At 43.7% G+C, this 13,423-nt stretch overlaps 2 protein-coding genes across 4 annotated transcripts in view; one reads left to right on the top strand and one right to left on the bottom strand.

Annotated features, from left to right (window-relative positions):
- Positions 1–2,199, top strand: part of PPP4R3B (protein phosphatase 4 regulatory subunit 3B) — an 18,448-nt gene extending 16,249 nt beyond the window's left edge. For all 3 annotated transcript variants that reach the window (XM_064415570.1, XM_064415571.1, XM_064415569.1), the window contains exon 16: positions 508–2,199. In XM_064415570.1, the coding sequence (XP_064271640.1) occupies positions 508–603 (96 nt within the window). In that variant the 3' untranslated portion in view covers positions 604–2,199. The remainder of the gene's footprint in view (positions 1–507) is intronic.
- CFAP36 (cilia and flagella associated protein 36) lies at positions 975–13,423 on the bottom strand. The gene is made up of 10 exons (XM_064415586.1): positions 13,267–13,423; positions 9,776–9,840; positions 8,821–8,922; positions 8,295–8,409; positions 7,273–7,360; positions 6,590–6,641; positions 5,619–5,745; positions 5,205–5,374; positions 4,641–4,793; positions 975–3,957 (listed from the first exon to the last, which is right to left on the bottom strand). The coding sequence occupies exons 1-10, from the start codon at positions 13,379–13,381 to the stop codon at positions 3,871–3,873; spliced, it is 1,074 nt and encodes a 357-aa protein (XP_064271656.1). The 5' UTR covers positions 13,382–13,423; the 3' UTR covers positions 975–3,870.

Below are 13,423 nucleotides of genomic sequence, written 5' to 3'. Positions count from 1 at the left end.
CATCCTCTGCATGGTTTCACTGTTTCCACTTTTTGTTCTGCTCAGTTGCTGCTCTGTGTACCTGATGTACAAAGGAAATTGGGGTTTTTGGGAGCTGTTAGTGCCCTGCTGGCTGGGAATTGCCCAGTGCTTTTGAGCAGACAAGTGCAGTGAGTGACCCCTGTGGGGTGCCCGACTCAGCCGTGCATTATTGGAATCCTCAGCCACTGAGCAGCTGCAGATGAGTGTGGCAGGGGTTGGCTGAGCAGCCAAAGGGATGGCAGCCTGCACCTTGAAGTTTGTGTCTGTCCTGCTGGTCTGACAGTGATTTTTAAACAGTTCTCAGTCCACACCCAGAGGAGTGGGGAAGCTTTTGCAGCTTGAGGTTCAAACTCGTTTTCCAGGCAAATGGAATGCCAAAGGCTGGTGTGCCCTGGACAAGTTGGCTGGAGGTTTTGTTCAAAATTTGCACCTTTCTAGGTACTTCTTCAATATAAAAACTTCCTTTTTCCTTTTTCTAATTGGCAGGGAAGTCTAGTTGGGCTAGTGGATTATCCTGATGATGAAGACGATGATGAAGAGGAGGAGACCTCTCCAAGGAAAAGACCTCGTCTGGGTTCATAAAAGAAACCAAAACTTTGGAATAAGAACTTTTATTATGGGGTTTCAAATGCTGCAACTGTTTTAAGAGCTAAAAAGAATCTGAATCAGAAAGCTTTCTCCCATGAGTATCTAAGATAATACAAGGAGTAGCAAAAGAAACTCGGTGTATCAGCTAGAAAGGGTTAGTTCTGTAAACACAGATCTTCCAAGGAACTTAATGTCTTTCTAGAAAGTAAGGAGTCTGCCATTCAGGCTGTCAAAAAAAAGAAAAATTTTAAAAAAAGGTGGGTTAGTATTCTCAGAACCTGGATGATGGCTTCTCAGCAAGGAAAGTCTCAGGTGTCGGGAGGGAAAGGGGGAGGGAAAGGTATGGTAACACTTTTTAAAAAATATTGCAGGGTTTCCCCAGTGTTTAACAGAACTAGGAAAAAAAATTCAAACTTAAATTTTGAACCCAGTAATCTTAATTTTGTAATGGTGCTGTCAGTTGTGTTCTTTTAGCAATGCCTCTTTTAAAAAAAAATTTAAGGGAAAACTAACTCTGTTTGCATAAGAACAATCCATATTTTGGGACCATTTATTACCAACTAAACTGCATTTCTCATGATTGGAGGGAGGGACACTGCAGTTATAGTGCATGTTGAGTTGTTTAAAACAGTTAAAATAAGTTTTAATTTGTATTTTCCAAGAGGAGAGAATGGAAGCTGGATTCAAAATGGAAGGTTTTGCTTGTTTTGTCAGTGAGACGTCCAGAAATATCTATGCCAAGGAGCAGTGGCTTCCCAAGGTCTGCAGGAGCTGCTTGTGCCATGGTGGGGCTGCACCTGGCACAGCCCTCAGGTTGGGAAGATCCTGAATTCCAGCGTGCTCCATGGTGTTCCAGGGCTGCCTCCTCTTGGAGCAGCTGCTTCCCTCTTTGGGAGCTGGTTGGGAATAAGAAACACTCACAGGTTTTTCACAGAGATGGACTGAGCAGCATTTTAACAGCAAAGGCAGTTTGGACCAAGGCAGGGTTATTGCAGAACACCTTGAGGGCTTGGAGGCACAATCCACAAGCAGCACCTGAACCTGGGGTGGTACAAAAGCTGCTTTTTTAAAACACAAAAGCACATTCCATATAGGTGAGTGAACTGTGACAGGAATAGGGGAGTTCATGGCAAGGTGACAGAGGCAAACAGTCCAGGTTTTATTTCTAAGAGCAGCACATGAACTGTAAATATTTTAATGTTAGTTTGCCCACATGTGATCTGAGATCATGACTGAGTGAGAGGAGATTTCCCAGCGACTGTGTCAGAGATGTTCAAGATGGAACCAGCTGCAATCCACCACATAGATCACTCTTGTAATACGTGTTATGGGTCCATTTCTCCTGGAATAGTTTAAACTGAAGCAGTTTCTCTGTTTTGGAGATTTTTGTAGTTAGTTTTAATTTTAGCTCTTGTTTGAAAAAGATGGGCTGTCTGTGTAGATATGAAGTATAGTTTTTTCCATAAAACAGAAGTTTATTTTGTATTAAAGATACCACTGTACTTGTTTTACACCATTTGTATACATGTGGTGATATTAATGCTGAACTGTAAAATTCAGGAATTAAAATGTGACCCTGTAATTCCATAATTGCTGCTTTTGTTTGGTTTGTTACACATGGTAAGGTGAACTCAGCCTTTTCCATGTGGCTGTTGTAGGATATTGTTTCAGGTTAGTCATCCATGCAGGTTTCAGATGGATGGAATCCCAGAGGGAATGGGGGAGCTCTTCCCAATGTGTGAGCAAGACACAGGTGCTCTGATGGACCTGGGGACAGTGGTGTTGTCTCCAGACAGCTCCAGGCCACCCAGGACTGTGAGGGAGCACCCATCAGCTCCAGAGCCAAGGAGGAGTTTGCTGCTGAAGCTGCAGCCCCCTCCTCGTGTGCTCCCTCTCAAGCTGCTGTGCTCCCCCATGGCTCTTTGTCTCCACCAGTAAAGATTCACAGGCCATGACAGCAGCAGGGACCTGGGATGTGCCTTCACTCACCTGAGGAGCAGAAGTGACATCTCCTGGAGCGTGGAGCCCTGTTCCTGATTCTCTTGGCAGCCTCCAAGCCGAGTTCTCCACAGGACTCCCAAGGAGGGTCAGTCCTGCTCTGCTCCTCGCCACGCCAGCGCCTGCTGCAGTACAGCTGGAGCTTCAAAAACACTCACAAACAGGAGCTTGCTTCACAGCAAAACCAAGAATGCCATGAATTTTATAGTTCCTAGGAAAGGACTGGGTGAAGTGGCAGCAGATCCCTGTGAAACACCAGCCTGCAATCCCAGGAGAAGGAGACACCCAGCCCTCTCTGGCTTCTCCTGGGGCTGTGACCCCTCGGTGCTGCTTCCCAGTCTGCCCTCACAGGCAGCCACGTTTGTTCTCCTGCCTGGGCCCTTCCACTGCCACTTTTGGGGAAAAAACAGAACATCTGCCAACGTGTACCAGTTATAAATGCTATTTTAATAAAAATTCCATGAAACTAGAAGGGGTGGGTTTGTCTCTTTTGTGAGAAGCTGTGGCATGCCATGGCCAAGGGTGACCTCTCAGTGAGGCCATGCCATGGCCAAGGGTGACCTCTCCTGGCTTCTTTTTGAGTCTGTGAAAGCCAAACCAGTAAAGGACTTTAAAAGATTTCTGCTGCTCTGGCAGTGAAGTGCTGGAACAGTCTCAGCTTTGCACTCAAGCAACTCCTTTTATTTAAAGTTGCATTTATTGCAACCTGGGCCCTGGAGCCTGGGAAGCTGCCCCAAAAGCTGTAAACCACTGTGACCTGGAGTTCATTTGTGCATGTCTTGACTCCCAAGGTACATTGGCTTTCTCACAAATGAGGTGGTCGAGGGCACTTCCTTGTGAACCAGACTTTATTACACTGCACAGCTGAAAAAGAGCCACTGGTTTATGATGGGCCAGTGAAAGGAACCACGTTCTGCACTGCTGCCATGGAACAGTTGCAGTGTTGAGCTCGGAGCTGTAGCCACAGGAATTCCTTTCCCAGCTCTCCATCTGCCTCTGCTCTGGGGCTCAGGGCTGGAGCAGGGCTGTGCTCTGCAGTGCTGGCACGGCCTCGCTGTGGGACAGGCAGGGACTGTGCAGCACTCTGCAAAACGAGTGGTCACGGTGTGTCTCAGTGGCTTTTGCAATTGGGAGTTACCAGGAACTGAGCTGCTTGTCTGCAAGTTCTATAAATCCCAGTGCAAGATTGGAAATGCCTCACTTACTGATAATTTATTCTAAAACATCCTTCTGTTCTTGGGGTCAGCAATGAGCCTCTTAAAACTACCGCTTATTAATTACTTCTTCTTTTAGCTTTTCTGCAAGCATCTTCCTCTTCTGGAGCAGCCTTTGCTTCTCCTCTGACATTTCCTAAAAACAGAGTGGAAAGAACACTGCAGTGAGCAACCACCAGCCCCAGCACGGAGCAGAGGGGTGGGTGGGGCTCCTGCCAGCACCCTGCCCTCTCCCACTGCCCTGGTCTCTGTTTTGGGAGCTTCAGCTCCTGCTGAGCAATTGTCCTGAAGGCTCCCCAGTCACCAGGATTTGGAGCACCTTCTGAGCATAATAAAATGCACTCTGAAAAGTCTTTGAGGCAATAGAAAGTCTTTGGACTTTAGTTCATGCCCTGAAGTACTTGCTCTGTAAAGAAGCGTAGTGATTTTGGGGTTAGAAACAGAACAGTTACCACATTGTTTTGTAATGTAAGAAGGGTTTAAGGTCTTCTAGTATTTTCCTCTTAATTTTGAGAGAGTTTTCAAGCATTTGCAAAAGAAAAAGAAAACCCCTGAGATGTGAGGAGCCAAGCAGTAGGTCACAGCCTAAGAACAAACTGGCATTTTATCCATCCATAAACTGGAGTTAATCAGGAGGGTGTGATGATGCTGAAGCCAACCAATGCCAACTTCAGCACTGGAACTTCCAGCCTGAAGCTTCTGCAAAGCCAGTGACTTGGAAATATTCCCCCCTTGTCCTTTTAACCCATTGCCACCCTTCAGCAGCAGCATGGACAGCTGCAGTGAAAGCACCTGTGGGTTTATAGGAAAGTGCTTCACCTCTTTGGGAGGGGATTCCTCCTCTTTCTGATCACTCTTGGGTGGTGCTGCATTATTTTTTGACTCTTTCTTCGTAGCCAGCAGCAGGTCTCGTTTTTTCTTTAGGTAATCCTCACGTTGCTTCAGCTGCTGCTTTTCAGTTTCTGATAAATCCTGGGGGGAAAATTGAAAATTTTGAAATTAATTATTTTGTATCAATGTCCTGTGCAAGAAAAGCACATTTACATCCTATTTGCTTCCAAAATTACCAAGTGAAAGCAAATCCAAGTTGAGGCTTCAAGTCAGAGCTGTCTCCTAAGAAACTACCAAAGGACTGAATGCTGAATTCTACTCTGAAACCAAAAATCATGAGCTGAACTTTGTGCTGATTAAACTGTGAATAACATGAGTGTTTACATATTTGTTTTTTAAAAAACCCAAAATAATCCAAATCCACCTCATTACAATAACAGAAATTCTGTATTTAGATATAATACTATTTTAAATATATATTCTGCATGTAATCCTCTCTTTTTGCATTCTACTTCAATGTTTGCCTTTTTTTTAAATTTGTTTTTAACTTACAGGTCCTTTCACCCCAGCTTTTTGCACTGTGTTCTCTGAACCTTTCCCAGCAGACCTTTTCTTAGTGTCTTCTTTCCCCTTGGTACAGGAGGGCTCAGGTAAGTTTTCAGTTCCTTTTTGTACTGGGCAAACTGGTTTGGGGTCTTCTTTTGTAGATTTATGAGATCCCTCTAAGTAATTTTACACAGAAAACAATTAGAAAGAATAAATACATGAGATAAAAATAATCAATCAGAAGAGGACATTATGGAATAGTAAAACATCCCATGTTGGAAGGCATTCCTGCAGGACAAATTCACTTTATTCACAGCCTTATCCAGCCAAGTTCTTAAAACCTTGATACAAGTGGACTCTTGAACCATTTAAAACCAGCATCATGTTGCCCACTCAGCACTGCACTCCCCCTAAAATTACCTAATGGGCATTTTGGACTTTCTTCAGCATCCTCAGATCCCTCAGTGGATTCCTTAACTTTTACAGCTTCTCTTGAATCTCCTGGAAAATGCTGGGTAACATCTGGAGCTTTGAGTTTAGCACGTGCCTTGAATTAGAAAACAAATAAACCCAAGTGTTACATTTCCTGGCACTGGACCTCAGGTACTGAACTGTCCACACACAGGATTCTCCCAGAAGAAATTCCAATTAAAACTGCATTATTTACACTGCAGACAACCCAGCCCTGCTCTCAGAACTGCTGCCTAGAAATGGCTGTTGATCAACCATGGCATTCATGTCAGAACCCCACACCATTCATTAAAGTATGAAATTATTTTGTGTTGAAACATTCTTTTAACAGAAATCATATCACTGAACACTATCATCTTCTCTGGCCAGGTGAACTTGACTGGGGGCTCTGCAATCTGGCTTGTTCATCAAGAATACTGATATTCTTGGTGGTCTGTGGGGATTGGGATAAAACCTGCCTGTTTTCCCAGTCAAGGGCAGGTTTATTGCCATGATCCCACAATTTGGACAGTCCCCATTCCCATTTAGTTTCCTTTCTCTGTGGTTTACTCTGATGGACACCAAGGGATGCTCTCCTGGAGAGGATTTCTGGGTCCTGGTGATTAGTTCTCTCTTGTGAACACTTAATGAGTAACTACACTGTCTGTCAAGCCATCCTGAAGGTAATTCCTGTGGGATTGTGAGTGCTGTCATCTCCCAGCAGCTTACACTTTGAAGGCTCTTTGATCCTGACACTATCAGCAATTCAGCTGCTCCTGGATGTGAAGGGCTGACACCCAAGAGCAGGATTGCAGGGCTCAGATGCTGAGCAGGGAATTCTGCACTGCTGGAACACTGCCTGGAAGGGGTCTGGGCAAGACAGAATTGCAGGGGATTTCTTAATCAGTCCCATAAATCACATACAAAGGTGAGACACTCACTTCTTCAGTCCTCTTTCTCTCTTGCTCTATTTCATACTCTTCCTTAGATTTTCTGTAACAATAAACAAGAGTAAATACTCAAAACTCATTTAGTGGTAGTGATTTTCAGGGAAATTTAACACTGCTTAAATATTTGATGACTATCAAAGCAATTACAGGGTAATGTGAATTTGTCAGTATCTAAAGTATTTCCACAACTTAACAGAAATAAATAATTGGGATAAGCACACAAGAGCCCACTGTCCTCAACCACCTTTGTGCTAAAATAATTGTGCAAGAATTTCCAGGACTTACCTATCCCTTTACTTAATTTGCTAATTTAAAGACAGGAAGGGAAGTATTCCCAGAATCCAGAGGGAAAACAGCATTATCTGATATAACCTGGATGGACTCATCTGCTCTTATTTGTTTGTGTGTCTGTGAAGTGGGAGTGGGGGAGATCTGCAGAAGCTGTGCTGGTCTCACACATCTCAGATCACAGCAGCAATTCTCACTCACTGTTTCAATATTCCTGAGCACACCCACTGCCCAGCACCACCCATTTTCCCTCAGGCTGGACGTTGACAGGAATATTCCTGTTATCTGTAAGATAAAGGCAGTTTCCTGGAAAAGGCTGGAAGAGTTAGGTCCTACAGAGCTGTATTTTAAAGTAACATACAAAGTGGGACCGATTGATTTCTTACCTTAAAACCTCCCTGAGTATTTTCATTTCTTCCTGTTCAACTTCACTGAATACATCAGAACCCTCTGTCAAACACTCAGGCAATACACCTGGAAAAAACCCAAGATTTATGCTTTACTCTAAGGAAAATGATTTTGTGCTCCAGTTGGCAGAAAAGAAAATTTTTTAAAAAACCCAAACGAAAGAAAATCACATTCACAAAACCAAAGCCATGTAAACTGTTTCCACAAAGATCCTAGAGGAAAATGTTCTAAATCGTGTTAGGAAAAAGGCAAAGATTTCTGGCAATGAAAGTTTTGACATCAAAAGTTAAGCCAAGCTCTGCATTGACCATTATGTGGCATTTCCTGTAGGCTGCAATTCAGCCATGGCCACCTGAACCACCCCCAAATGTAGCTGTTATATAAAAGGTGATATTTTAAAATTATTCTCTGAAAAACACTCACACAGTAAGAAGTAAGTAAAACGAAAGACATGGAAGGAAGGAGCGGGATTAAAATCCTTTCAGAAGGATCAACAGAGCAGCAAAGTTGGGTGTGGATTATTTTCCCTTCATCCTCTTTCTCATGCATGTATGAGCATGATGAAGGCCTTAACTTGTGCTTCCTGAGTGGAATTTTCAGTGTGAAATGCACAGTGAGCACAGCACACAATAAAACATCCCTGCCATGCAGGGAGCAGAGTCCCAGCTGTTGATATTGCTCCTTTTGAGGAACTGCTCTGACTGCCTTAACTCAGAAATGCCACCAAAATTCTGCAACAGAAAACTGAGGTAAGTTTCACAGAGGAATGCAGACGAACAGACCTGAAAATTCTGTTAACCTGACAGTACAGACAGCTGTCACTGGGGGTGCAGGCCAAGGACTGAGGAATAAATCCCTGTCCTAGTATCATCAGCTGGGTGTTTTCCTGTAACTTGAACTGGAGCAGAAGCAGCATTCCACACTCATTTATGAATGGCTTAAAGAGTCACCAAAGAACACAAAATACCTTCAGAGAACCCCCACATGCACCACTTCTCACCATTTCTTTCTTTGATGATTCGAATTGCTTGCAGTTGCATTTCAATATTTTTCTGTACCATCATTTTTTTAAATAGTCTAAAATCTTCTGCTGCCAGCACTGTTTGCAGAATGGCCTGTGGGAGGAAAGATATGCACAAAATTAAACCCCCACAGAAATCCTAACCAGCTGTTTGAAATTAGCTTCATTTTTCAATTCTGGGGAGCATGCTTTTAATAATTATATTTCATTCTTCTATCTGTCTGCTTTTCCAGATATACAAAAAGAGCTCATGGTCAGGAAAATAACTTGGTGGGTTATGTCTTTAGATCAACATGTCTGCAGCAACATTCTGACAATATTCTGATATTAGGACAAAATTGGGTTTCCCAGTGCCAGTTTGCAGCTGCAGTTCAACTGAAAATTACAGTTTCACCATGAAAGTTTCACCAGGAAAACTTTTCCAAGTTTCATCTCCTGCCAGCTGTGTTAGGGAAACCATCAAGCTCAGAATGAAATCCATCCATTCCTTAATGAGGGCAAATACCTGGGAGGTGTGGGTCTTTGCAAGAGGAGAAGAAAAAGCTTCTTGAAATTTCTCCTCATTAATTCCAACTTCTTTAAGGTAGTCCTCTAGTAACCTCTCCACCTGTAAGAAAGGATAAGCCTTACCTTCTAAGGTTTTTCCTTGAGAATCATAGGAATTTCTGTCATTGTTCTTTTCTGCTGATGTGGTTTATAAACTCAAAGGAAAATCACTACAATAGCATAAATTATTTTTCTGATTTCAAGCTTTATTTGCTTTCATGAACTGTTCAAAATGAGCATTTTTATTGCTAAATTTGATGACTCCTTAATGTATCTTCTCCAGTTTCCAGGGCTCTCCCTTGTGCACCTTTTCCCCAGACTCCTGGCTAGTATTCCTCATGGCTTTTTCATGAAAGTAAAAGGCTTTTGCCAGTCTGTGTCAGAGCAGAAATAAATGCTGGTTTGTGTTTATTCAATCAAAGCTTTTTAATGTCATGTATTTCCCAGCCTCATTACAGAAGGTGTTAGAAATCTGCATGTACTATTTTATAGGTATTTAAGCTCCAAAAATCTCCTGTAGTTTTTTCTGATAATTGAAAGATAATTCAAAAGATTTTTGTGAACAGAATACAAGTTGTGAGTGTTCTCAGACATCCTGCTGGTTGTCATTTTCACATGACAGAAAATAACATTACCAAGCTTATAAATACAATCTTGAAGGTAGTGGATATATTAATTTTAATGAATATGTAAAACAGCCTAAGAGCTATGCCTGTGTCACAGTTTCTTTTCCATGTCCCTGGTCTTTAGGCCTATAAATGCATATGACAACTACAACTCACAGGATTTCTAAATAACATGTGGAAATACACTGAATAACAATAATCACCCAATTAGAAGTTCATCTAAATACTCATTTAGCACTTTAAATTCTTTTGCTTAGAAATTTACCACAGATAGTGAATAATGCTCACCAGAGCTTGGTACTCCTGATAAATTTCTGTGTAAGACAACTTGCTTTCTTCTTCATCATCAAAAACTGAGAGGGGGAAGAAGAAACATTTTGCAGTCAGTGTACAAACCACCACAAATTAACTTGCACCCTAAACAGCAAGATTAACCTTTACAGGGAAATATATTTAATCAATGAAAATATAGGCCATTTATAAATTTATAAAGATGAATTTATTAATCTTTTAAATAAATTTATAAATTTATTAAAGATTTATAAAAGGCCTGTGTTTTGCCACACACTCAGGCTAAGTGTGTGCTTTTGATAATTGAAAGTAATTAAGCTGCATAATTTAATATTGGGAAAATGCATCTTCATAACAGACTTGTAAGCAAGTTGAGGATTCAGCAGACACATTCACTTACAAAAAGTAAGTTTTATATAAGAACTACCCCATGATTCTGTGTAAGGCTGTTCTGTGACACACCAAGCAGGAAATTTCTCACTCTCCATGTATTTACATGGAAGATGCATTTATTAATTACTTAAATAATTTTTTAATGTCATTCCTGTAGTGAGAAGCCAAGGTGATGCAGGAAAATGAGTCCCTGCCTGCACAACCAGATAAACCCAAAGAGGAAATCTGGTGCAGTTTAGTGATATTTTAATTATATCTATCCTGATTTAGGAAAATGGACATTCCTATACTATAGGCCATATTAATCATATTCATGTAAATTCATATTAAAATCCCTGACTGGAGCTACCCAAGCTCATGATCTCTATGCTGCAGAATATGTGGAAGAAGCAGAGAGTAAGAGGAACTGGAAACCAAGGGTTGGGGGAAGGGGCTAATTTATATTTTTTCATGCCAACAACTAAGAGAGGTAATGTAAAACCTGGCAATTAAAGCAGAGGCTTAGAAATAAGTCTGCCTCAATCCCCTTCAAGATTAGGCACTTGGACAAGTCACTTGCCAGGAACATCCTTTGAAGTCATTTGAAGAATGGGAATTCTGCTTAAACTGGTGAACGAGTGTGATTTACTCTTTGTGTACATGTGACATCTCTGATGGTGGGGATGCCTCTGGAACCAGTGCAACCTTCACACAAATTCAGGGTGACTTCTTGAAGGCATCCAGCATCTTTCCCAGCCCTGAGGCCACACCACTCCAGACCTGGACACGGTGTGAGCTGAGGTGGCACTTCCTAAAGCAGCATCACTTCCTAACACAGAGGTGCAATGACAAAAATCCAATGACACATTTCAGATCCCCAAAAATCAGAGGAAAATCTGCTTTTTAATCATACTTTGGAAAACCAACGTTGCTTGTGGGTTTTGCACAAGGCAAAATTTTTAATGAAGAAATGAAAATAAAAGGCTTACGAATATCTAGGATTAAATTCAGTTCTGTGCAACCACCACATCACCAAACTCAGGAGAGTGAAGACACTTGACAGCCTCTGCTGGGGATCGCTCCCAGCTCTTGCAGACCACAACTTTCACCTTGGCTGCTCCGTCCCCTTTTCCCCCACCCTTCCTGCCCTGGGGATGCCAAGCACAGGGATGGCAGTGGCAGCTGGCCTGGCACTGCCAAGGGGATGTTCCCCCTGCAGGGAGAGCAGGGAGCTGGCACAGCCCGTGCCCTGGCCCCGGGCTGGGGACACGAGGGATGAGGTTCAGTGCCAAGTAAAGCAAGCTGCAGTCAGCATCTCCTCTCAGCTAAGTGGTTTAAGGAGTACTTGGAACAGAGACCTTGGATTTTCTTGAGTCAGGGCTTCTGAATCACGTAGTCATTATTCCCTAAGGTTTTGGCACAGTCTGTGGTTGCCCAAGAGGAATAAACATCTGAAGAACCACAGTATGCAGACAAGCCAGGGGACACAGATGTCCTGGGAGACACTCATTATCTTCTTGTTAAAGCTGAGAATCTTGGCCAGGACCCCTCAAATGGGATGATACACACCCCTCTATTTAATTCCAGTTTGATGTAAAAGGAAATTACTATTATAAAAATTTACTATTATAAAAAATTAATCAAGTTCCCAGAAAGAGGGAGAGAGAGAAAGCAAACACTTGCTAACAGACAGAAAACCACTACAATAAGTTTACAAGCTGAAGTGCAAGGACTTGGCCGAAGTAACTACAGTTCTAAAATTAATTCCTCACATACCTATCACCAAAATCCAAATTGTATTTTCAAGGAGTCACAAATTATTCCCAGTTAATCAGAGCGTTGCTAATTTGCTTGTCCAGCCCAAAGATCAAATGTTTTGGGAGTGCAAAGGACTCTGTCCTGACAAAGTATGCCAGTAAAAACCAGCAGTGGAATCAGCAGAGCAGGAGGTGACCACCACCAGCCTGCCTCACACTAGGTGGAAATTTACAGCGGTTCCACAAATCTTCTTACTGTCAGTAAATTCCCTCAACCTTCTAAGGAGAAGGGATCATTGCTCCTGAGAGGGATAAATCCATTCCCTCGATAGCTAAACCCAGACCCTTTGCAAGGTAACCAGAATGTTTGGCTCACCCCATGTTTAGGCAGACTTCCCAGGACAAACCTTCCAGTCTAGTTTTCTCTAGCCTTTCCTAGCTTTCCCTTCCAGGAGCTTTCCCTTCCTCTTTTCCCAGTTTTAAGAGGGAAAGGTGTATGGACTCTTGACAATCATGCTTCATGCAAAGTTTGGGGGAGTAGAAACGATTCAGGAAGAAACTGAAAAGTAATTTTTTTTTCAAGAATCACAAGCAAAGCTGCCTTGTTTTTCCAAAGGGCTTTTAGGCACTGCTTTCAGACTTGACCTAATTGTCATTATTTCAGTACTGTAAGGATCCAGGTGTTTTTTGGCAGCAGCAGTTGTTCTGTAAGCAGAAGTAATTTAGCCAAATCTCTGCATCACAAAGTCTATTTCCTCCTTCACGCTCCGCAGATACAAACCTGCACAGGTCTCCCCTGGCTACAGGGCAATCCCGGCCCCTCCTCATTGCCTGTACTTCCACTTCACCCAGGCTGCTCCCCAGATTATGCCTCGATGGTCTCAAGAAGACAAAGGAAGAAATGGAAGTTTGAACTGGAGCTAAACTCACACGCAGGATCACCTACAGGACACTGCCGGCAACCACTGACAGTGCTGACTGGCATTTTTGCGAGGTACTGAAACTCAGGGGTTTTCACCTCTGACCTGACAGCATTCACGTAACTGCAGGAATTTCACTTTGGGCCCTCTCCTCTGCCTCGCTGGCCGGACGGCGCTTTCGGCTCTCCAGAGGAGTTTCCTGAGGGGAACTCCCGGCTCTGGAGAGCTCCGGAGGCCGTGCCGGGGCGCAGCGCTCGCCGGGTGTCAGCCCACGCCATAATCCCGGCAGGAGCTAATGGATGCAGTCCGCACCTCCCGGCACGGCTCGCCCGGCACACCGCGGGTCCCGGAGCGCCCCGGGCCCGCAGGAACCCCGCACCGGGACAGGCCCGGGACAGGCCCCGGCACACCCGCCCCGCCCCGCCCGGCGCCCGCTCACCCTCGCAGTTGTGCTCCATGAACTCCAGGATGGGGATGGACCAGGCGGGCCCCCGCAGGAAGCCGGCGATGGTGTCCACCACCCACTCCACGTCGTCCTCCTCCCCGGCCGCCATGGCCAGCGGCGCGGCCGCTATGGCAACCGGCGTCACGGGGCG

This window comes from Passer domesticus, chromosome 3, assembly GCF_036417665.1.
Source record: "Passer domesticus isolate bPasDom1 chromosome 3, bPasDom1.hap1, whole genome shotgun sequence".
In the NCBI taxonomy this organism is placed as follows: Eukaryota; Metazoa; Chordata; class Aves; order Passeriformes; family Passeridae; genus Passer; species Passer domesticus.
Note: the sequence above shows the minus strand (reverse complement) of the source record. Positions and strands in the feature narration are given on the sequence as shown.